Source organism: Sphaerodactylus townsendi, linkage group LG03 (assembly GCF_021028975.2).
Source record: "Sphaerodactylus townsendi isolate TG3544 linkage group LG03, MPM_Stown_v2.3, whole genome shotgun sequence".
Taxonomy (NCBI): Eukaryota; Metazoa; Chordata; class Lepidosauria; order Squamata; family Sphaerodactylidae; genus Sphaerodactylus; species Sphaerodactylus townsendi.
The window spans coordinates 17,660,687-17,683,423 of NC_059427.1; the positions used below are offsets into that span (position 1 = coordinate 17,660,687).

Sequence of the window (22,737 nt, forward strand, 5' to 3'; positions counted from 1 at the left end):
GTAAAGGATCGCGCTTTAGTTCTTTGCATGAAAATCAGTGGGGTTTCACAGTGCTTAACAGGGTTACCTACACTGCTTCCCCAAAACTAGGTCTTAGGTTTAATGCTAATAATCAAGCTCAGCGGCCCAGGCCAACCTACATGTGTGGGGGCGGGAGGGCACACTGTTTTCGCGTGCCCACAGAGAGGGCTCTGAGTGCCACCTCTGGCACCCGTGCCATAGGTTCGCCACCCACTGCACTAGAATCATGACTTAAAGGAAGATGCCTGGTATATGCACCATGGTGGGGTAGTGGGGTGGGTGGGTGGGGAAGAGACCTACGGCATTCTGTAGGGTTTGTGGCAGAAGAGGGGCAATGTGCTTTCTGCTCTTGGGACCCAGCTAGGCCTTTTAAACTTTTATTGAATGCCTGGTGCAGCCACATGGAGGTCCTGTTTGGTTTTTCCTGGGAGGAATGTCGTAAAGCCAGCTACTCTGTCCCGCTAGTGAAAACAAGAAATGGAAGTTCCACCGTCCCCACTGCTCTTCTGGAAAGTCTAAAAGGCTCGGCTCTGGTAGAGAGGCTGTTGAAAGGTGAATGGGTTCAGTGCACGTTCCTTCATCAAAGAATGCATTTACCTGGATGTGATGTTGAAATGCCAACTCTTGAATTTATGGAGCCTTTTCAAAGAGCTTGAACAGGTAGGTTTGGCTGAAGAAATCCCACCTCATTCCTTATAAAAGTTGCTAAACAAATTTAAGTTGCTGGGTTTGACTGGGGATGGAACTGAATGAACAACTATCCAACAGGAGCTGCTGAAATCATCTGGCATTCTGTGAATTAAAAACCTCTGAAGAGTCAATGTAGCACAGTGTTCTTTGGCCTTTGTCTGAGATTTGAGAGGGCTTTGGGATCTCATTGTAGAGAAAGGCAGGGTATATAAATGAATTAAAAATCAGTGATGCTTGGATTACTGGGTGGCCGCAGATGAAATTGTCGTGCACATCTGGCTCAAGGTGGCATCCTGGAAACAAAACAGCAATCACACTAGCTTTCCTACTACTAAAAAGTGTCTTAAGCATTTGAACATAATTGAATTGAATGGTGTTATCAGTAATGTCCACATGCAATTAAAAAGGAACAAACGTTCTCTAAGGTGCACACCAAGCTTCAGCCACATCATTTCATATTTCGTTTTGAAAACAAAGTCTCTGTTAAAGCCTTAAAACAATCCTTGTATCTTAACGATTGCCGGATACAGAACGCACATCTATATTGGGTGTGTTATGTGTGCATAAAATCCTAGTTTATGCATCAGTAAGGAGCACTGTAAGGAGCTGTGTGGCGTAGTGGTTAGATGCTTGCACTGAAACTCACACGGTCAGGAGTTCGAGCCCCCTGAGGGTCAGATATCCTGGCAGCTGGCTCATGGCGAACTCAGCCAGCCATCCAGCCATTCCTTGGTTGGTAAATGAGTGCCTAGCACACAGCTAGGGGGTAAAGAATAGCTGGGGAAAGCAGTGGCAAACTACCCCTCAAAAACGGCTTGCCTATGAAATCACTGCTCGCAGAGGTACCCCAGGGTTGGACACAGCTGAAGGGGAAACTTTACTTTAAGGAGCACTGTGACTCAGAGTGGTAAGCTGCAGTACTGCAGTTAGAGCTCTGCTCGGGATCTGAGTTTGATCCTGAAGGAAGTTGGTTTCAGAAGGTCATTAAACGACCACCCAGCTTACAGGGCATAAAGTATAGACGACTGGGGAAGTAAACGGCAATCCAACCCATCAACATTGTCTTGTAAACCCTGTGATGTGATGTCACACCATGGGTCAGGAATGACCTGGTGCTTGCACCTGTAAGTCTTAATAGAAGAAACTTCCATGGTTGGAGCAACAAGTTAATAGCTATCCAGTGGCTTAAACATCCCAAACAGCTGTCCCAGGTATTTCCCTACTTCCATCTTAATCCCAGGCCTAGCCTGTTTCACAGCTGTCCTCTGGAAAGCTCAGACTTCCCACTGGTGAAGCTGGTGAGGTGCCTCTGCCAAATGTGAATTCATCTTTGGAGTTGGATTTGAGCGTTAGTTGTCTGCCCATGATGAGACAGGTGGATATTATTAGCTGTTGAAACAAATGGTCTTAAGTGAGGAAAAATGCTATTCCCATGGCTATGTGTTTACAATAAGGATGCTTCATTTCTTTATCTTCATCTGAAGCCAAACTGAATGCAGCTTGTGCTCCTGTGCACGAACACACTTGCTATGATGCCACTCTCCCGTCAAATCTTCCAGTGTTCAGAAATCCCCAATGTTCATGTGTACACAAACCCATGAACCGCAATTTGAAGATTAACAAATCCCTTTCTATAAACTGGCTGTTAGCGGTTTTTGTGTTTTTCTATAAACTTAATTGCAGAAAAACACCTTGTTTGAAACATCTGGCACGTGCTGCTCAGTCCTCTCTTCAGGTTTTATAAGGGTGTTTTAAATTAAAATTACTTGATCTTATTAGTAGGCAAGATCTCTTGGATGGAGTAGACTCTTTCTGGCCGGTTACCCACTGCCAGCATTCCCCAGCCTCGCCCCATTCCGGGGCGAGAAGTTGCACCAGAAGTGCTCTCACTTAATAGATGAATGTTCATCAATGTAAATGTCTCTCTGAAGTTTCTCCTCAAGCTACAAGGGGTGAAAAATAGAGTGGGTCACACCAGTTGACCCAGGAGATGTATTACAGAGCAAGTCTCTCCTGTTTTGCTGCATTGGTGGTTCCACTTCCCTTCTATGGCATTTGAGGCATGCAGGTCGGTCCCAAGGCAAATGGTTTCTGTTGATCTTAACACCTTGAGAAAAAGTACACAGATGTCTATGGTGCTGCCTCCCAGACTCCATTTCAGAGGGAAGGTGAGGTGGAACTGTTCAGAGATATAGATTGGGAAAGAGATAGAAAAAGTGCAGAGAAGGGCAACGAGGATGATTGAGGGACTGGAGCACCTTCCTTATGAGGAGAGGCTGCAGCGTTTGGGACTCTTTAGTTTGGAGAGGAGGCGTCTGAGGGGGGATATGATTGAAGTCTATAAAATTATGCATGGGGTAGAAAATGCTGACAGATAAATTTTTCTCTCTTTCTCACAATACTAGAACCAGGGGGCATTCATTGAAAATGCTGGGGGGAAGAATTAGGACTAATAAAAGGAAACACTTCTTCACGCAACGTGTGATTGGTGTTTGGAATATGCTGCCACAGGAGGGGGTGATGGCCACTAACCTGGATAGCTTTAAAAGGGGCTTGGACAGATTTATGGAGGAGAAGTCAATTTATGGCTACCAATCTTGATCCTCCTTGATCTCAGATTGCAAATGCCATAGCAGACCAGGTGCTCAGGAACAGCAGCAGCAGCAGAAGGCCATTGCTTTCACCTCCTGCATGTGAGCTCCCAAAGGCACCTGGTGGGCCACTGCGAGTAGCAGAGTGCTGGACTAGGTGGACTCTGGTCTGATCCAGCAGGCTTGTTCTTATGTTCTTAATTCACATGCTGCAATTTACCACTGAAATGCATGGAAGCTGCTCAAGGTTATGCAGTTCAGTGAGGTTTGTGTAAGAGAATTTCCCAGTGGGTTTGGACCTTGCACAAGGGGACTTATGGGGTCAAATGTCCCTGGGCTGCGGCCATTTAGTCATATGGGGGTGGGTGGAAAATCCCCGCCCACACCTCTCCTTCCCCCCGGGTCCATACACTGACTTCAAGACCTGGTGCAAAAAAAATGGTTTGGTCATGGTGGGGGAGGGCGGGCAGAAAACTCAGATTTTGCACCAGGCTACATTTTCCCTAGATACGCCTCTGGCCTTGTGTTAATCATTTAGCAAGAAGGTGGGAAATTTCTGCTCTACAACACTTCCAGCTAATGTTTCTGATCTGGGTCTCTTGCACTACTTTCTAAATGCTGATATTCTGCAGTGGCAGCTTGTAGGACAAGATATTTGAAGGAGCTTCACTTGTCTGTGGCTGAGCACTGGCTGCTGTGTTTGCTGATGATTTTTGTTGTTAATTGTGCCAGAGCTTAATGGTACAGGCAGTTCCAGTAGAAAGACTTCCTTATTTTTAAACATGTAGGATTGCTTGAGAAGAACTGTTTCTGTCTTTGGAGGATCAATCCGAGGAGATCTTGCTGCTCAAGATGATTTGTGGAGTCACCATTAACCCAAACACCCTTTTGGTCAGTTCCATCTGTGAACCAGCGGTGAAGAACAAGAGTTTGGATGTATACCCTACCTTTCTCTTCTGTGAGGAGACTCAGGGTGGCTTACAAACTCCTTTCCCCACAACAGACACCTTGTGAGGTAGGTGGGGGCTAGAGTGTTCTCGAGAGAACTGTGACTAGCCCAAGATCACCCAACAGGCTTCATGTGTAGGAGGGGGCAAACAAATCCAGTTCACCAGATAACAGTCCATCGTTCATGAGAAGAAGTGGGGAATCAAACCTGATTAGAGTTCACCACTCCTAACCACTACATCCTGCTGGTGAAGATACAGTGGATATTTCTTTCAGAATACCGTCTGATTTAGCTGTTCTTCTAGCGTTGGGTTTGGTGAGCATAAAAAATAGGCTTGTTCAGGTTTCTTTATTTATCTTGTTTATTGCTCATCTTTCTAAGGAGACTCAAGGCAAGCTACAAAATAGCAAAAACCATTTAGTGAGAGTGCACAAGAAACCCAATAAGACTTGGGTTGCATAATTTAAAAAACAGTGGCAAAACCCCCCTCTCTAATGTATGACATTCCATAACATGTGAAGATGAAGTTGTTATCACCATAGAGAACGGAATGTAGTAAAAGCAAGGTGAGGCATACAATGAAGAGTGTGATAGACTATAATCCCATGCCCTTACAAAAGATTCCTCCTGAGCTGTTCCATCATACTATGTTACTCCCTTTTATAAACATACCCCCTGACCATTTCTGAGTCAGAGCCCTATTTCATCTGGCTCAGTGTCATCTGCTTTGACTTCTAGCAGCTGGCTAGCCTGTAATCCATTAAATCACAGGTGTCAAACTCGCAGCCCTCCAGATGTTATGGACTACAGCTCCCATCATCCCCTGCCAGCAGTTTTTCAGGTTACAAGCTTTCAAGAGCAACTGCTCCCTTTGTCAGATAATGTGGCTATAATACCAACGTCCCTGACAAAGTCATGGCAAGGACAAAATCGCTATAATATCTGTGCAGGGCCTGTAATAGAGTCTGACGATGCCAGCCACAGATGCAGGTGAAACATCAGGAGAAAATGGTACTAGAACATGGCCATGCAGCCTGGAAACCACACAACACCCCAGTGATTCCAGCCATGAAAGCCTTCAACAATACAGTGCCTTCTTAGTTAGCTAGCAGTTTCCCTGTAAGTGTGAGGAATATCAGTGTCTTACACACATTCTTACTGAGGAATTGTCTGTGGCAGGTTTGCTGGCTTCTTTGTGCGGACTTGTTCCCAGATCTCTCCCTACAACTTGGAGATCACATAGAACCACTTTCAAAGTGCGTACTTCACCCTTCTCTCATTAAATAGCCTAATGTATTCTTGACAAAATGAGCAAGGTTTGCCACCAAAATATAACATTTGGCAGGAAGAATATAGCCACTGCAGGGTATAATCAGGTCAGATTTGAGAACAATCAGGTAAAGAATATAGCAATTTAAAAGATGTGCTTTGATGTGCAATGTGTTTTCCCATCAACAGTTGGTTCTTTGACAACCAGTGTGGCATAGTGGTGAAGAGCAGTGGAGTCTAATCTGGAGAACCGGGTTTGATTATCCACTCTTCCACATGAGCGGTGGATGCTAATCTGGTGAACTGGGTGTGTTTCCCCACTCCTCCACATGAAGCCTGCTGGGCGACCGTGGGCCAGCCACAGTTCTCTCAGAACTCTCTCAGCCCTACCTACCTCACAAGGTGTTTGCTGTGGGGAGAGGAAGGAAAGGTCAGCGTAAACTGCTTTGAGACTCCTTAAAGGTAGAGAAAAGCAGGGTATAAAAATCAACCCTTCTTCTCTTTGCTTTCATTCAGTTTAGATTGCATTCCAAAATTCAAGAATATGCTCAGAATATGTGTCTAAATACTTTCTTGTGTATACTTAAAGTTATGATGTTTCAAAGCACTCCTTCAGTCAGTGAGACTGAAATCAGTGGTAAAGTATTCAGCTTAAGATGCCTACAATTCTGATGGCAGAATGGAAGGGGGCAAACAGCACAAGCAGCTCTCATTTAGTAGAAGAGATGGGCAGACTCTTCCCCCATGCATGTCTATTCCTTCCTATGAAAACATTCCGGGAAAACCCACAAACCTGATCTCCACCACAAAGCCCTTTGTTCTACGGAATGCTTGTGTGGTTTGAGGGAAGGTATTTTGTTTTTGTTTGAATTTTGGCGCATATCAGCCATTTATTTTTACATGTAAAAACACAGGAAAATAAAGCTATTAAATGTTTTAAAGCTATTGGCTGACCACATGCATAAGATTGCCTAATGACTTTTCCATAAACCTAACAGATTCATGCACCCGTGAACCCAGATGACCAAATGGAGCTTCAAACCCAGTGAGTTTGGGTCCTGCCGATTAAGTCAGTATGAATAAAATATGCGATTTTTGCAAATTTCTCTGTCTCGCGGCAGGACAGTTCTCCCTTTGTGTTGCTTTTCAGGGGTGACATTTTGAGCTACAGAGGCAGGTAGAGAAGTATTGCCCTATAAATAGACATCCTTCCACCTGTGGAGATTTTTCAGTGGGATCCTATTGGGATGAAGGCAACATAGCTGCCAAAGTACATCTATGGACGTCTTGACATGGAACCATCATATTTGGCTGACCGACCATTTTTGCTTGCAAACATATCATACCAGCAGATGGCAGCCGTACTTAGAGTTTGCTGCCGGCTGCAAGTTGGACATACGGACTGTCAGCCAAGCCAAGCCGTGAACTTGATGGGGCGGCAGCATGTAAAGCTTGTCAGATGCAGAGGAAGATTTCGCCCCTGTACAGTTTTCAAAGCAAGAAATCACAGAGTTGGTTTGCTTAGCAAAACTGCACTTCCTCTGTCGTCTCCCATCCAAGTACGAACCAGGGCCAACCCTGTATAGCTTTCAAGATCAGACAAGACCAGGCTAGCTGAGGCCAATCAGGTCAGAATTTGTGTACAAATACTGATAGTTGTACACAACCTCTAAAGAAATAGGCAGTCTCAGTCTAGGACAGTGATGGCGAACCTTTTCGAGACCGAGTGCCCAAATTGCAACCCAAAACCCACTTATTTATTCCAAAGTGCCAACACGGCAATTTAACCTGAATACTGAGGTTTTAGTTTAGAAAAAAAGGTTGGCTCCGAGGCGTGCATTACTCGGGAGTAAGCTTGGTGGTAGTCGGTGGCTTTGCTTTGAAGCAACCGTGCAACTCTTCCAATGGGTGAATCACGACCCTAGGAGGGTTTACTCAGAAGCAAGCCCCATTGCCAGCAACCAAGCTTATTCCCAGGTAAAGAATCACGCTTTAGTTCTTCACATGAAAATCAGTGGGGTTTAACAGCGCTTAACAGGGTTACCTACACTTCTTCCCCAAAACTAGGTCCTAGGTTTAATGCTAATAATCGATCCCAGCGGCCAAGGCCAGCCTAGATGTGTGGGGGAAGGGGGGGCGACTCTGTTTGTGCTTGCCCACAGAGAGGGCTCTGAGTGCCACCTCTGGCACTCGTGTCATAGGTTCACCACCACTGGTCTAGGATCTGAGAGACCCAGGTTTTGAATCCCCACTCAGCCATCTAAACTCACTGGGTGATTTTGTACCAGCCGAACTTTCCTCACAGCGTTATTGCTGAGGGAATGAAGTGGAAGAGGGGAGGACAATGCTGTAATCTACTTTGGGTCTCCACTGGGAAGAAAACCGAGGTACACACATATTTAAGATCATCCTGTCTGTTCTCTGTTGCATCATGTAACAGAATGGAGTTACCTTGCAAAGTGTGGCCTGGGATTTCCCCTATCATCTCACCGCCTGTTCCCAGTTTCTTTCTGACAAAGGTCGTTCAGATCCAATTTGGGCAGTTCAGAGAGGCACAGGCCAGTCAGAGTTGAGATGACTTAGGGCATAGGTGTCAAACTCGTGGCCCTCCAGATGTTATGGACTACAGTTCCCATCATCCCTTGCCAGAATGATGCTGGCATGGGATGATAAGAGGAACTAACGAAGTCCATAACATCGAGACTGTTACACCTATGTTTCAGGGACTCAGCAAGACTATGGGAGCTTAAACTGTCGAGTCTTAGATCAAAGCAACAGGGTGTCCAGTAGCACCTTAAAGACAAGCATGTTTAATATGGCACATGGATGTTGTGAGAAGTATTATGCTGTTGCTGCAAATACTTGCCCAACACCACCCCTTTCCTTTTCAAATGGTAGGGGCTGGGGAGTGGGGCCAGGCTGCCTCAGGGACCTTCCAGTCCTTCCATGAAATGGTGAAAAAAACGTAAGTCAACATGAAGCCTCTAGTTCCTTTACATGCAGAGGTATGCATCAGTGTTTGTCCCAATAATGCAAAGAACTCTGGGAGTTCATTTAGATATGATTAGATAAGAATGTTTCCTTGCTATTACAGAAGCAGGTGAGTGTGGTTGTGGAGAGTGCTTTCTACCCTTTGCATCTAGCATACAGACCGGCACGCTTCAGATTCAGCTGACCTAGTCACACAGATCCAGGCTGCTGGAACTTTGGTTTGACTACTGTAGTGTGGTCTCGGTGGAGCTGCCCTTTGAGACTATCCCAGAAGTGCAGTTTATGCAGAACGCTGCACTTCATTTATTGGTTGAAATTATTATACTTGTAATTCAATTACGAATTGTATTGGGTTTAATATTAAAAAGTTGGTGGTTAGTGATGTTTTGCATGCTTGCTGTCTTGTCCTGACAATGTCTTGTCCAAGATACCTCAAGCTACTTTCACAGTGCTCTGGTCTCAGACTCAGATGTCCCAGATTGGCCCAATGTCATCAGATCCCAGAAGCTAAGCAGAGACAGCCGTTGTAAGTTCTTGGGTGGGACTGGAGACCACCAAGAAGAAGAGCTGGTTTTATACCCATTTAAGGAATCTCAAAGTGATGTGTACAATCACCTTCCACTCCCCACCACAGATACCTTGGTAGGTGGGGCTGAGAGAGTTATAACTGTGACTAGCTTAAGGTCACCCATAGAGAAAGGCAATGGCAAAAACCTCCCCTTTTGCCTTGAAAAACTTAATGGGTCATCATAAATCTGTGGTGACTAGACGACACTTTCTACCACCGCTCTCACCAAGTCCGGTTCCATGTCCCAAAACACAAGAATTTGTGCCTGAGAATTTTACTAACTAGATGTCCTGTGTGCCACCATTTCAAGCAGCCTGTTTAATGCTCCTTGTACCCACTTTCTCCAGATAGCTATCGGGTGCTGGAGTGTACAGAATTTGTCCTTTATATTGTGACTTTTATAGAGCAATCCTAACAGGACTGCTCAGAATCTTACTCAAGGCAAGTGATCTTAGACAGGCACAAATGTGTCCAACAATGTGTCCTTTTGGTTGCTAGATTCACTGGATTTCAAGCTTTGGATTTCAGCAACTTTGCTGAAGGATATCGTCTTGAAAGTACCAATGCCGGATGTGAGTCAAGAGTTCCTTGGGTCCAGATTTCTGCCACTCTTCCCTCTTATGCTTCTCTGCACACCAATAGCCCTCAGGGTGCAGATTGTGAAATGTTTCAGAGAAGTGCAATTGATATTCCCAGTTGATAGTATTTTAGAGAGAGTGTGTATGTTGATCCCTCTTCCTAGTTGAAATTAAGCCTAACCATGTGTGATTAGAAAGAACACATCGTTTTCTGCCTATTTCCAGCTCACTCCACTGTGTCAAATTATAGATTGCAAACTCCTTGGGGGTAGGGACCGCTTTGTAAAGAGCCATGTGCATTGATGGTGCTATAGTATTATTATGATTTATTCGTTATTAATAATAATACAAATGAATGAATTATGTAACATTAATAACGATAGTAAAATTATTAATTTGTGAATTGCTACGATATAAATAACTGATTATTAGACGCTTATCGTGCATTTGGAATCAAAGATTAGAGCGTAAGGAATTTTAAAATTATAGAATGTTATCTCTAAATGATACCAGTTATAATTTTAAGATCCAATGTATTGGAATGTATATAACGTATGGGCAGCTGTATTTCTTTTTTTCTTTTCTTTCTCTATATTTCCGTTTCATGCTTGCGAATTATATTTGAGAAAATATAATTTTCTGAGCCCTCCGGGGGAGGGCGGTTTTATTATTATTATTATTATTATTATTATTATTATTATTATTATTATTATTATTATTATTATTATTATTATTATTATTATTATTATTATTATTATTAATAATAATAATAATAATAATAATAATAATAAAATTAATAGAAATATTACTAAAATGCAAATAAATAATGGATGATGCTATTCCAAGACAATAAACCTGGAGCTCTGTGGAGTGTGTGTATAAATAAATAAATTATTTTGAGTGAGTGCTTTCTATGCAGCAAAGTTAGACCAGTGGAGCTAGACCAGAATTGCACTGAAAAATTTCTATGAGGCTAAAGATGCCAGCCATGCGGGGGAGGGGGCGCTTCTGTCCTACGGAACTCCCAGGCACTTGCTCTAGAGTCTATATCCTCTCCCTATACTTTCTGGCAAAGCCTTGGGTTTGAGAGGTGGGCTTGGAGGATGCCTCCGCCATGACCTCAGCCTGCAAAGGACGCGCTGCTCGTAAGGAGACGGGGCTCCGGCCAGTTCTGGCTCTGGGAAACGGTGCAGATCCGGCCCATTCTTGCCCAGGGGAGAGAATGTGGTGGCACCGGCTCGGTCACCCTCGCCTCGCCTCGCCAGCAGCAGGTGGAGCCCGGAGGTGGGGTGTGTGACCCAGGACGACATTTCTCTCCGGGGGGGCGGATTCCAGTGGCAGGGAGTGGCGAGGAGCAGGCGGCCACCGGAGGCGGGAGGAAGGCGCGCGAGAGAGAGCCGGGGCCGTTCCCTGGAGAAGCCGCGCCGACAGGTAGCTCCCAGCGGAGGAATCCGGGCTGCCTGCTGCTTCCCAGGAACAGGTGAGACGTCTTGAGGAAGTGGAAGGGACTCGGGGAGTGGCTTCGCTGAGCTTTAGGAAAGTTTCCCAAGTGGGACAAGCTGGCTCCTCTGGAGGAGTTTCGGGGGAGGGGGACGATGAGGCGGGGTCTAGGGAGACATTCCTGGCCCCCAAGCCGGTCGAAGTTGGGTCTCTGTCGGCCCACGCAAGAGTGAAGCCCTTCCTTCGGCATCTAGTGAGGGATTTCCAGGTATGCCTAAATTCCTTGTCCTTGTATAAGGACAAAAAATAAAATAAAATAAAGCAGTATGTGCTGCAAGTGTGATAGTTATCACGGGGTTGGGGTTGAACACTCCCCTAGTAAAGAAATGCATCTTCTGCGGTGGCTTGTAGCCTCAAAGGAGAAGAATCTTCTTTCTTAAAAATGGAGGTCTGCTTCTAGTCCTCATGGAGGCTGTAAGGAAAAGTTTGCAGGTGGGTCCTGCCAAAATGCTTGAAGAGCAGAAGGAATGTGGTTGTACTTCATTCAGCATAGAAGATAGTTTTCAATGAGGCCTCTGCCCCTTGTCAGATGCATAAGAGCTAGTTCTGGTCATTCAGAGAGAGGGGAGATACACTCTACACATGCACAGAGGCTTTCCTTTGTTTAACATACCCTGGGGTCTTCACCCAATGCATACAGCTGCTAATAGGTTTTGACCATGGAGTAGAGCCAGTTGTGTCAGCTAGTTATTCCTGGTCTTGGTCTGCAGTTCATGTCTTTCGGTCTTCTAGATCTAGCCCAAAACTGGCTTGAAGAGTGTGCAGTGAAAATAGCAACAGCAAATCCTCCTCCCCCACTCCCCAAAGCGGGACTTTTCTTGTTATGTTGAAGAGGGAATCTACTTTTCAGTTTAAATTAAAGCTTGAAAAGCCTCTTGCCTCTTCAGTAATGGCCGCTCCTTAGCTGTATGCAGGGTTCTTCTGTCTAGCTAGCAGCAGACCTGGCTCAGTGTCAGAATGTGTGCTTTTTGCACACAGAAGATTCCTGGCATTTCCAGCTAAAAGAACCAGATCATGTGAAAGACCTCTACCTGAGGCCCTGGAGGTCCCCTGCCAGTCAGAGCCAACAGTATTGATCCTCGTACACAAATGTTGGACTGAGTATAATGCTGCTTGATCATTCCTTCATAAGACAAAGGCAGGAGGAGCCGTGGCTCACTAGTAGAGCACATGGTTTACGTGCAGAAGATTTCAGTTCCACCCTTGGTTATTTCTAGTGAGCAGCCAGTGGAGCGTAGTGGTTGAAGTGGTCAGCTGGGACCTTGGACAAAAAACCTAGAATCTCCACTTTGCTGTGGAAGCTGGTTGGGTGATGTTGGTCCAACTCACTCCTGGGGTTGTTTATGCATTTATATCCCGTCTTCCTTCCTCCATGGGAAGCCAAAGCAGTTTGCACCATTCTCTTCTATTCCATTTTACCCTTACAGCAGACCTGTGAGGCAGGTTAGGCTGAGAGTGGTAGGATTTGAACCTGGGTCTCCCACTTCCTACTCTAGGCTCCTTCCTCACATGCAGAATAATGCACTCTCAATCCACTTTCAATGCCCTTTGCAGCTGGATTTTACTGTGTGGAATAGCAAAATCCACCTGCAAACTATTGTGAAATTGGATTGAAAGTGTGTTGTTCTGCATGTGCGGAAGAGGCCTCTGTGCACACTGGATTTCTTATTACCGTAAGGATAAGGTAGAAGAGGAAATAATAATGTGGTAGACCACCATGGGTTTCCATAGTGGTGAATGGGGTGGAAATGGTAGGATCCTTAATTGGGAGTGACCATGTTCTGGAGTTATACAGTGAAAAGGGGATACCAAACGTAGTCAGACATGCATTCTAGACTTTAAGAAAACTGATTTCAGTAAATTTAGGAAACGACTGGGTGCGATCCTGTGGTTAAGAATACTAAAAGAGAAGGGAGTGCACGATGGATGGGAGTTTCTTAAAAGTGAGATTTTGAAGGCACAATTTCAACCAGTTCCAATGAGGAGGAAAATGGGAGGTGTCTAAGGAAACCAGGATGGATGTCTAAAGAACTTTCAGCTGAGCTAAGATTTAAAAGAGAAATGTTCAAGAAACAGGAAAAGGGGGAAATTGCCAAAGAGGCATTCAAACTGATTGCCAGGACATGTCATGTAGAGAGAAAGTCAGTAAAGCTAAAGCACAGAACAAGCTCAGGCTTGCTAGAGAAGGTAAAAACAATAAAAAATACTTTTTTGGTTATGTCTGTAGCAAAAGGACAAAAAAGGATACAGTAGAGTCGCTGCATGGAGAAGGTGGCAAAATGCTAACGGGGAATGGAGAAAAGGCAGAATTACTCAACACCTTTTTTTTGCCTTGGGCTCATTCCGCACATGCAGAATAATGCACTTTCAAACTGCTTTCAGTGCTCTTTGAAGCTGTGCGGAATAGCAAAATCCACTTGCAAACAGTTGTGAAAGTGGTTTGAAAACGCATTATTTTGTGTGTGCGGAAGGGGCCTTCGTCTTCTCCCAAAAGGAAAACCGTGCTCAACCAGGAGGAAATGGAACAGAAGGTGCAGTTGGGCAAATTCAGCACAGAATTAATAAAGAGGTTGCACAGGAATATCTGGCTATGTTAAATGGATTCAAATCTCCAGGACCTGATGAATTTCATCCCAGGGTATTAAAAGAACTGGCAGAAGTAATCTCAGAACCACTTGCAATAATCTTTGAAAACTCCTGGAGAACAGAAGTCCCAGCAGACTGGAAGAGGGTTAATGTCCCCATCTTCAAAAAGGGGAAAAAGAGGACCCCAAAAAATTACCGCTTAGTCTGACATCAGTACCAGGAAAGATTCTAGAGCAGATCATTAAACAGACAATGTGTAAGCACTTAGAAGGAAGGGCTGTGATCACTGAAAGTCAATATAGGTTTTTGAAAAACAAGTCATGCCAGACTAATCTTATCACATTTTTGTTGATAGAGTGCCAAACTTGGTAGAAGAAGGGAATGCTGTGGATGCAGCATACCTTGATTTCGGTAAGGCCTTTGACGAGGTCCCCCATGTTATTCTTGCAAGGAAGTTAGTAAAATGCGAGCTAGACAATGCTACTGTTTGATTGATTTGTAACTGATTGACTGGCTGAAACGAAAGGATGCTCACCAATGGCTCATCTTCATGCTGGAGAGAAGTGATCAGTAGGGTGCCATAGGATTCTGTCCTGGGCCCAGTGCTATTCAAGATTTTAATCAATGACTTGGATGATGGAATAGAGGGCATGTTAATCAAATTTGTAGATGACACCAAATTATAAGAGGGAGCTAATACTCCAGAGGACAGGGTCAGAATTAAAAACAACCTGGACAGGTTAGAGAACTGGGCCAAAACTAACAAATTGAATTTCAACAGAGATAAATGCAAGATATTACACTTAGACAGAAAACATGAAATAGGATGACTGACACCTGGCCTGACAACAGTACATGTGAAAGAGATCTGGGAGTCTTAGTAGACCACAAACTGAACATGAATCAGCAGTGTGATGTCGCAGCCCAGAAAGCCAATGCAATTCTGGGCTGCATCAGTAGGAATATAGTGTCTAGATCAGTGGTGGCGAACCTTTGGCACTCCAGATGTTGTGGACTACAATTCCCATCAGCCCCTGCCAGCATGGCCAATCAAGGGATGTAATAATACCACTCTATTCTGCATTGGTCAGACCTCACCTGGAATACTGTGTCCAGTTCTGATCACTGCAATTCAAGAAAGATATTGACAAGCTGGAACGTGTCCAGAGGGAGGGGGGTGACAAAAATGGTAAAAAGTCTGGAATCCATGCCCTACAAAGAGACTGAGTGAGCTGCGTACGTTAAGTCTGGAGAAGAGAAGGTTAAGGGGTGACATGATAGCCATGTTTAGGTATTTGAAGGGATGTCATGTTGGTGAGGGAGCAAGCTTGTTTTCTGCTGCTTCAGAGCTAGGACAAGGAGTATTGGATTCCAAGTACAGGAAAAGAGATTCCACTTAAACATTAGGATGAATTTCCTGATGGTAAGGACTGTTTGACCGCGGCATACACTGCCTCAGAGTGTGGTGGAGTCTCCTTCATTGGCGGTTTTTAAAGAGAGGCTGAATGGCCATCTGTCAGGAGTGCTTTGATTATGTGTTCTTGCATGGCACAGTGCTGGACTTGGTGGCCCTTGTGGTCTCTTCCAACTGTATGATTCCATAGGCAGCTAAGTGGGATATAATTTTTTAAAAAATGGTTTTGGGTATGTAGCAGGTGTTGGGAAAGACTCTTCTGGAATCCCTGAAGGACTGCTACAGAGTTGATCTCACTATCTAACTAAACTATATCTGTTCAGCACAGTGGTGTAGCTACCATGGGACAGGGGTGTGTGCGGGCGTGTGCCGGGGGGGGCAGCAAAAATGTATTTTTGATATTTTTAGTGTTTTTACTTTGTCGGCCGGCATGGGGCACAGTTTTTAGGATAGCAGCACCAAAATTTCAGGATATCGTCCAGCAACAATCCTGCTGATACCAGCCAAGTTTGGTGAAGTTTGGTTCAGGGGGTCCAAAGTTATGGACCACCAAAGAAGGTGCCCCACCCCCCATTGTTTCCAATGGGAGCTATTAGTAGATGGGGCTACCTTTGAGGGTCCATCTTTGGACCCCGACCCAAACTTCACTAAACTTAGGTGGTATCATCAGGATAGTCTCCTCCTGATATGAGCCAGATGATACCTCCCAGGTTTGGTGAAGTTTGGTTTGTGGGGTCCAAAGGTATGCGCCCCCAAAGGGGGTTCCCCCCATCTCCCATTGTTTCCAATGGGAGCTAATAGTAGATGGGGCTACCCTTTTGAGGGTCCATAACTTTGGACCCCCTTAACCAAACTTCACCAAACCTGGGAGGTATCATCAGGAGAATCTCCTAAAGATACCCTGAAATTTTGAAGCTGCTAGCTTAAAAACTACACCCCTGCAGGCTGAAAACAGGAAAAAACATTTAAAAAATACAAAAAACACAAACGAACATGGGGGGCAGCAAAACTCCGATTTTGCACCGGGCTCCATTCCCCCTGGTTATGCCTCTGGTTCAGCATGTGTTACAGTGAGTATCATGGATGAATAATGATTTTGAATGCATATCTCCCTGACCAGTGCTGAGTTTGATGCAGACTGGTTAGAATGTTTGTTTGTTTGTTTGTACTTTCAATTTATTGGCCGCCCTCCTCCAAAGGGCTCAGGGCGGCTTACAACATAATAAAACACAACAATCCATGCATTACATAAAATATAAATGATTTAAAATCAGCACAATATACAATCTAAAAAAACAGAGTAAAATCCAAAGCAGTTTGGACGACGACAAAATCACACCCCCGCCCCCACCCCCAAGCCCACCAGAATGTGACACGTGGGTCAAGGTGACCTGGCTTCAGATCTTTACTCTGTTTCAGTTCTTAGGTAAGGCACTCATTTTAAGCCTAGACTACTGTACAGGGTTGTTGTGAAACTTAAAATGAAGTCCTTAAAGCACAGGTGTCAAACTCGCAGCCCTCCAGATGTTATGGACTACAGTTCCCATCATCCCCTACCATAACCATACTGGCAGGGGATGATGGGAACTGTAGTCCATAACATCTGGAGGGCCGCAAGTTTGACACCTATGCCTTAAAGGATAAAAGGGCAGAAAGTAAATTTCAGACTATGACATTCAGAATTACTTTGGTGTAGACATTTTAAGATCTCTGAGCTGGTGTGTGTACTTGTCTGAAGAAGGTTGCCCTGCTAGGGAGGGAGAATTTAATCACTGTCAGTTTATTCTAGGCAGTGATTGTGAATCAGGGCTGCCAAGTTCTTTCAATTGTGCCCTGCTCCGGGGCCTTTAATTGTAGCTTGACGAGCAGATTTTAGCAAGTGATCTACTTTGCTTCCTTTTTCTTGAGGCATATATGTATTTCTTTTAATTCATTAGTTCCCTTACAAAGGTCCTTTGAACCCAGAATTATATGGGTTTTGGAAAAATGCCTCGGGACCCTATTTGCTACATTTTTATGTCACACTGCAGGGGCGGGTTACACATCTGGATTTCTCCCTTAAATCCACAGCTGTAGTCCAGTTTATGTTCTGTTTTGCGCATTTGTTCTACAGGGCAGTATAGTCTGTGACTCTACTTTGACATCATCTGAACCCAGATGAATATCTTACATAGATCACCGTGCTGCTGTTGTAACCTCTGAGATAACCGTTGTACGGGGAAAGTCTGCAAGCTGGCCGTGCATTTGAAACTAGCAGATTTTTTTCTGGCGCAAATTCCTCTTTGGACACTGCACATACCATATGTCTATTGTACAACTGCCACAAAACTTCAAGTTCTGCAATATTTGGATTTCTGTTCTGAGCGCTTTAGCTTTCAAGAAAAATGCGTGCAACTGTAGAGCCGTCTTAAAATTGTTTCTAAAGGCTAGATAACCCAGAAAATATTATTAATTTTTTGGATATAATTTAACAGCAAAGCCCCCAGTTTGAATGTTACATCTGTCACAAACTTATAAGGTAGCTTTAGGCCAGATATGTCTGTAAAAGGGGAATAATGCTGGCCTGCTTTATAGGGTTCTTGCGATTATGTGAAAGTGCTTTGGGCACTAGAAATCCTATATGATTGCTAACTGTTATTTATTGGGTTGGATCCTGTGATCCATCCACCGCTCTTGTTTCCCTCCCCGCACCAGGCCCATCTAACTCTCAGGCAAACTGTCATTGCAGGACCCATGTATGTTCCCCTGAGGGATGGGGGGCAATAAGGAGGGGCCCTCCCTCTCTAGTCAACGGGGCTATTCTGCTACCTTGTCCCTCCACATTTCGTTCTATGGGTCTCAGGAGCCCAAGAACCAACTTTCCTAGGCTCAGAATGGGCTGTTGCAAGAGGAGAATATGGGAAAGATTCCTGGTCCTTGTGCTCTCTTGATCTGCCCTATCCAAGTCATTATATCTGATGTAGAAAAGCTGGGATATGAGCTATTCAGTGAGAGAAAAAAATGTATAATGAATTGTTCCTGTAGGTTTCCCTTCTTCCCTTCCAAATGTTCACTTTTCTTATCTAATATTTTCCATACTAGATTTTTGGGGAGGGTGGGTAGACTAGGAAAATAGGATCTTTCACCCCCATTTCTTTACATACTTGCCTCGGCATATTTTAGGGAAGACCTTTGAGGGCCGTCCACCAGGATCAGGAGGTCAGATTATGCTGGAAATCTCTTGACAAGAGAGTGCGGACAAAGTGCGTCTTACCAGTTGTGACCTCAGCCCTTTGAGGCCTGTGTTCTGGGAGAAAACTAACATGAAATATGCTGAATAAATAAACCCTGTGGAACATACAGATTTTAAAAAAATACCTTTCTGTCTGGGACATTTGGCACATAGTGTCACCAAATATATCACAATATCACCAAAATGTAAATCCCTGAAGCCCTGGCCTAGTGTTAAGGTCGGGAAATTGGAGGGCAGTGCTTTGAGAGGGCAGAGTTTGGGAAAGGAGCTCCACACGGATATGTTGCCATAGAAACCGCCCTCCAAAGTTGCCATATACTGCCAAGAAACTGACCTCTGCAGTGTGCGGAATGACTGTAATTCCCGGGGAACTCCAGGTACCACCTGGAAATTAGCACCCCTTTCTAGGGGTCTGCACATAGCAATGGTAAGACAGTTTCTGATGGGTAGTCATGTTGGTCTTCAGCAGGAGAGAAAGATTTGAATTCAAGGAGCACCTTAAAGACCAACAAGATTTTCCAGGTTTTAAGTTTTCAAGAAGAAGAAGAAGAGTTTGGATTTATATCTCCCCTTTCTCTCCTGTAGGAGACTCAAAGGGGCTTACAATCTCCTTGCCCTTCCTTCCTCACAACAAACACCCTGTGAGGTAGGTGGGGCTGAGAGAGCTCCGAGAAGCTGTGACTAGCCCAAGGTCACCCAGCTGGCGTGTGTGGGAGTGTACAGGTTAATCTGAATTCCCCAGATAAGCCTCCACAGCTCAGGCAGCAGAGCTGGGAATCAAACCCGGTTCCTCCAGATTAGATACACGAGCTCTTAACCTCCTATGCAACTGTGGTCACAGTTGTCTGGTGGGGTGGTGGATTTGGACTAAGGAAAAATTGCAGCTTGTTGTTGTTTGGGAATTCTACTTCAAACAATAGGCAGGGCTTGGCCTATCTAAGAAGGTTTGCTAATGAGGTGTGAAGGAGTATTTTTTACTAACAGTGTCTGGAAAGCAATGTAGGTGACACTTGTCCCCATTGGGTATCTTATCATGGTATCTCCAGTTGAAGTGGCGTGCCTTCCTTGTAATCCACCTGTGGAAGGTAGCGTCCTGTATCACTGTATGGCCCTTTATCATCCGGAGTAAATATTTGCCCTCTCTCTCCTCCCAGAAATGTCAACATAGGCCCAGCCAATTTCTCCAGAGCGGCTGTGCAGAGATGCAGCCTGCTGACTCAAAACCCAGAGCCGGTATCCGTGGTGTTGATCCCAGAACTGCTGCCACGGCTTACGAGAACCCACATTTCCAGGCCGAGCCCTCCCAGCTGGAAAACAAGGACGAAGCTGCAAACGCTGAGGCGAGTTCCCTAGACTGTGTCATCTGCTTCACCCGCTACGACCGGATCTTCAAAGTGCCCAAGGAGCTGAGTTGCGGCCACATCTTCTGTCTGGAGTGCCTGGCGCGGATCAATGTCTCCTCCGAGGATGTGAACGCCATCAGTTGCCCCGTCTGCCGGGCGCCTACCAGCCTGCGTACCCGCAAGGGGTTGCCGGGCCTTCCGACGCGCCGCGACCTGCTGGACCAGCTCTCAATATGCGCCCGCCCCTTGGCTCCAGTTACGAAGCTTTGACCGTGCGCCCGAGGTTTTGCTGTACCACCTGCCTGAGGGGCGCCTTGGTAGCTTCGTAAAGTCGGGATCAAGCCAGGGACCCCCCTCGGCACTATCAGCCTCAGCGTCGACGTTGGAAGGCCAGCCCCGCGAGGACCAGGCCGGATGCTGAATTTCTCAGGCTGGCCCTTCTACGTGGCCCTGGCAATTGCCCTGCTGGTTACCGTTGGCTTAATTATCTGCGCCATTTACATCTTTCTGTTACCGTCCATGTATACTGTGTCATGGATGCATCCGCCGGTAAACAACAGCTACTGGCATGCCGGAAAAAACCACACTCAGTCCTGAATGAACTTACCTGCGCCAAGAGGCTGAATCCTGCCACTTCAGTATAACTATACTAGCAACAGTACTGTTTGCAGATAGTAGGGGTGGGCAATCCAATCTACCTGGGCCTGGCTGAATTAGCTGTTACTGAGAAGTTCTCCACAGGAAGTTCCTACCATGGACATGGGGGTGCAGGGAGAGATCATATAGTCTGGGTAATGTAACATGGATTAGTTTCCCCCTTAATCAGCTGGTCACCCTTAGAACTAGAAAGGCGAGGAGAGAATCATTTCTCAGCTTTTTGATGCACATGTGAGGGAGGAATTCGAGCAGCGCAATCCAGAGCTGAGGTAGACGGGGGTTGTGCCACTTGAATGCCCCTCCGCCACCTCCACAGGGCTTTCCCGCAATGTGGGAAACCCAAAAAAGTTCAGAAAAAAAACTTTCCAACTCCCCCAAAAGGGAGACTAGAGATACACTGCAACAGTCACATATCTCCATCAGTGTATGAAGGCCAAGAAGGGTCTGGAGGCCAACTAAGGTCGGCCCCACCCTCCTGGAATTCCGGCATAGCTCATGTGCAAGCCCTTGTGTGAGGCCAGACACTGCGCCTGGGCATCATGGGGTGCCACAGCAGCCAAGCTGCAGCAGATTTGCCCCTGCACCAGTGTAAGTGCCCCAGACAGGGCATTTATGCCAGCCAAAGCCCACGCCGCATCCAGAAGGGGATTTCCCCCACCCCCATGTGGATTTCGCTGTAAATCCAGCCAAGTTGAGTTCCTTTCGTTTTTGAGCGTGACCAAGGATGGGAATTTAGGTGCAGTGCCATCTTGCATGCTTTTAATTTCCAGTTTAGCATGGGGTTAAGCTGGCATCTCTACCCCACCTGGCTCTAAACAACTATGAATAAGGGTTTCCTCTTGGCTTTTAAAAGCTTTGTGTTGGGCCAACATTCAAACGGTTAAAGATTTAGCTATTGTGAAGATAAAGCGAGGAGGGGAAGGTCTCATCTGTCAAACTGCTTCCTGTCTTGTGTCTGTTAGAAACATTAGATGATCAAAGATGATAGATAATCTGACTTGGGTTTCATTATTTCCAACACAGAAACATTGCTACTGTTTAGGGTTGGCAGCTGGCCGGAAAATAACTGGCCCAGCCTTCTCTTATGCTACTAATGGCAACCTGGTTTGTAGAATTCATCAGCCTGCAGCTACCATTATGGTCTTTTAACTTCTGCTGAAGATACAGTTGCACAGTTGGAGATCTGGCTTCATATCTTGCACAAAACCCCAAATTTACTCTCCCGCCCCTTTTCTGGTGGTAGGCAGCATACCCATTCCAATCTCTAGTTACATTACTAGCCTCAAATTACTGACATCCCCCCTGTCCACAGTTTTACAGCCACTACCCCTGCATAGAATTCAATCCTGAATGCAAAAATCATGTCCAGTCTTTTGTATTTGTGGAAGAATAGAGGGGGTACCACATTGCCTCTAAAAAGCTGCTTTCTCAGCCTTTCAACCCCTCCTCTCCTTTTTAAAGGGGAAGTTTTCTACTTGAAGCATGTATCTTTAGATCATGAAATCTAATACAAGCTCAGCCATGCAAAGACCTGCCAATGACCTGAGAAACTGCTGGTTGCTGGAACCTTTCTTCAGGCCGGAATCCCGTGAGCAGGACAACTGAAGCCCAATACTACAGGCTCTTGCCAATAAAGGAGATGTATCTGGAGGGTTTGGGGCAGTGGTGGGATCCAAAAATTTTAGTAACAGGTTCCCTCGCCAGCCCCCCCTCAGCAAAGGGGGCAGAGGCGTACCTAGGCAAACCTGAGCCCTGGGCAAAACCCGAGTTGGATGCCCCCCCCCCATGGGCAGCCACCCCACCACGGTCCCCCCAATTTTTTTGAACCCGGTCATTTCTAAATCATCATCACATTATAGAAAATGCCCCAACTCACAAATCTGGACACAGCAATGGTGAAACACACAGGTTCTTTGATAGAGACTGGTGAGATAAAAGGTACGAAAGGCTGAGAATCAATGAATTGCAGTACCTGAAAGGGATTAACCCAGTTCAGGGAGTTGCATTATTAGTCGCAATTGCTATATGGAACCTTCACGTTCAAAGGCAGTATGCCTCTCGGGAAGGCGAGGGCGTGGAGATGGAAAAGCGGACCCAATTAGTAACCCCCTCTCGGCACACACAAATAATTAGTAACCCACTCTCGGGAGCTGGTGAGAACCTGCTGGATCCCACCTCTGGTTTGGGGTTTGTTTGCTGCTGATGGGATTGAATGATATGGTCCCCCAAATTTGCTCTGTATTGTCTTTCTCCAATTAATCCCCCCCAAAAAAGTCCCCTTTTAAAATTTGAACACCCCATCTAATCACAAGCGGACTTTAAAAAAAAGGCATACCATAAAATAGGCA

General features: G+C 45.4%; 1 protein-coding gene across 1 annotated transcript; it reads left to right on the forward strand.

Moving 5' to 3' along the window:
• Positions 1–422: 422 nt before the first annotated feature.
• Positions 423–20,140, forward strand: RNF225 (ring finger protein 225). The gene is made up of 5 exons (XM_048487277.1): positions 423–573; positions 9,578–9,651; positions 10,872–11,137; positions 11,194–11,365; positions 19,544–20,140. Exons 1-5 carry the CDS (start codon positions 423–425, stop codon positions 20,000–20,002), a joined length of 1,122 nt encoding a protein of 373 aa, XP_048343234.1. The 3' UTR covers positions 20,003–20,140.
• The last annotated feature ends 2,597 nt before the right edge of the window (positions 20,141–22,737 follow it).

What these genes read in the sequence shown, in the direction of transcription:
- RNF225 (XM_048487277.1), top strand. Translation starts at nt 423, where the DNA reads ATGGAGGTCCTGTTTGGTTTTTCCTGGGAGGAATGTCGTAAAGCCAGC. An exon ending in CTGCTGCTTCCCAGGAACAG is followed by an intron (nt 11,138 to 11,193) that starts GTGAGACGTCTT and finishes GCTGAGCTTTAG; the next exon opens with GAAAGTTTCCCAAGTGGGAC. An exon ending in ATCTAGTGAGGGATTTCCAG is followed by an intron (nt 11,366 to 19,543) that starts GTATGCCTAAAT and finishes CTCTCCTCCCAG; the next exon opens with AAATGTCAACATAGGCCCAG.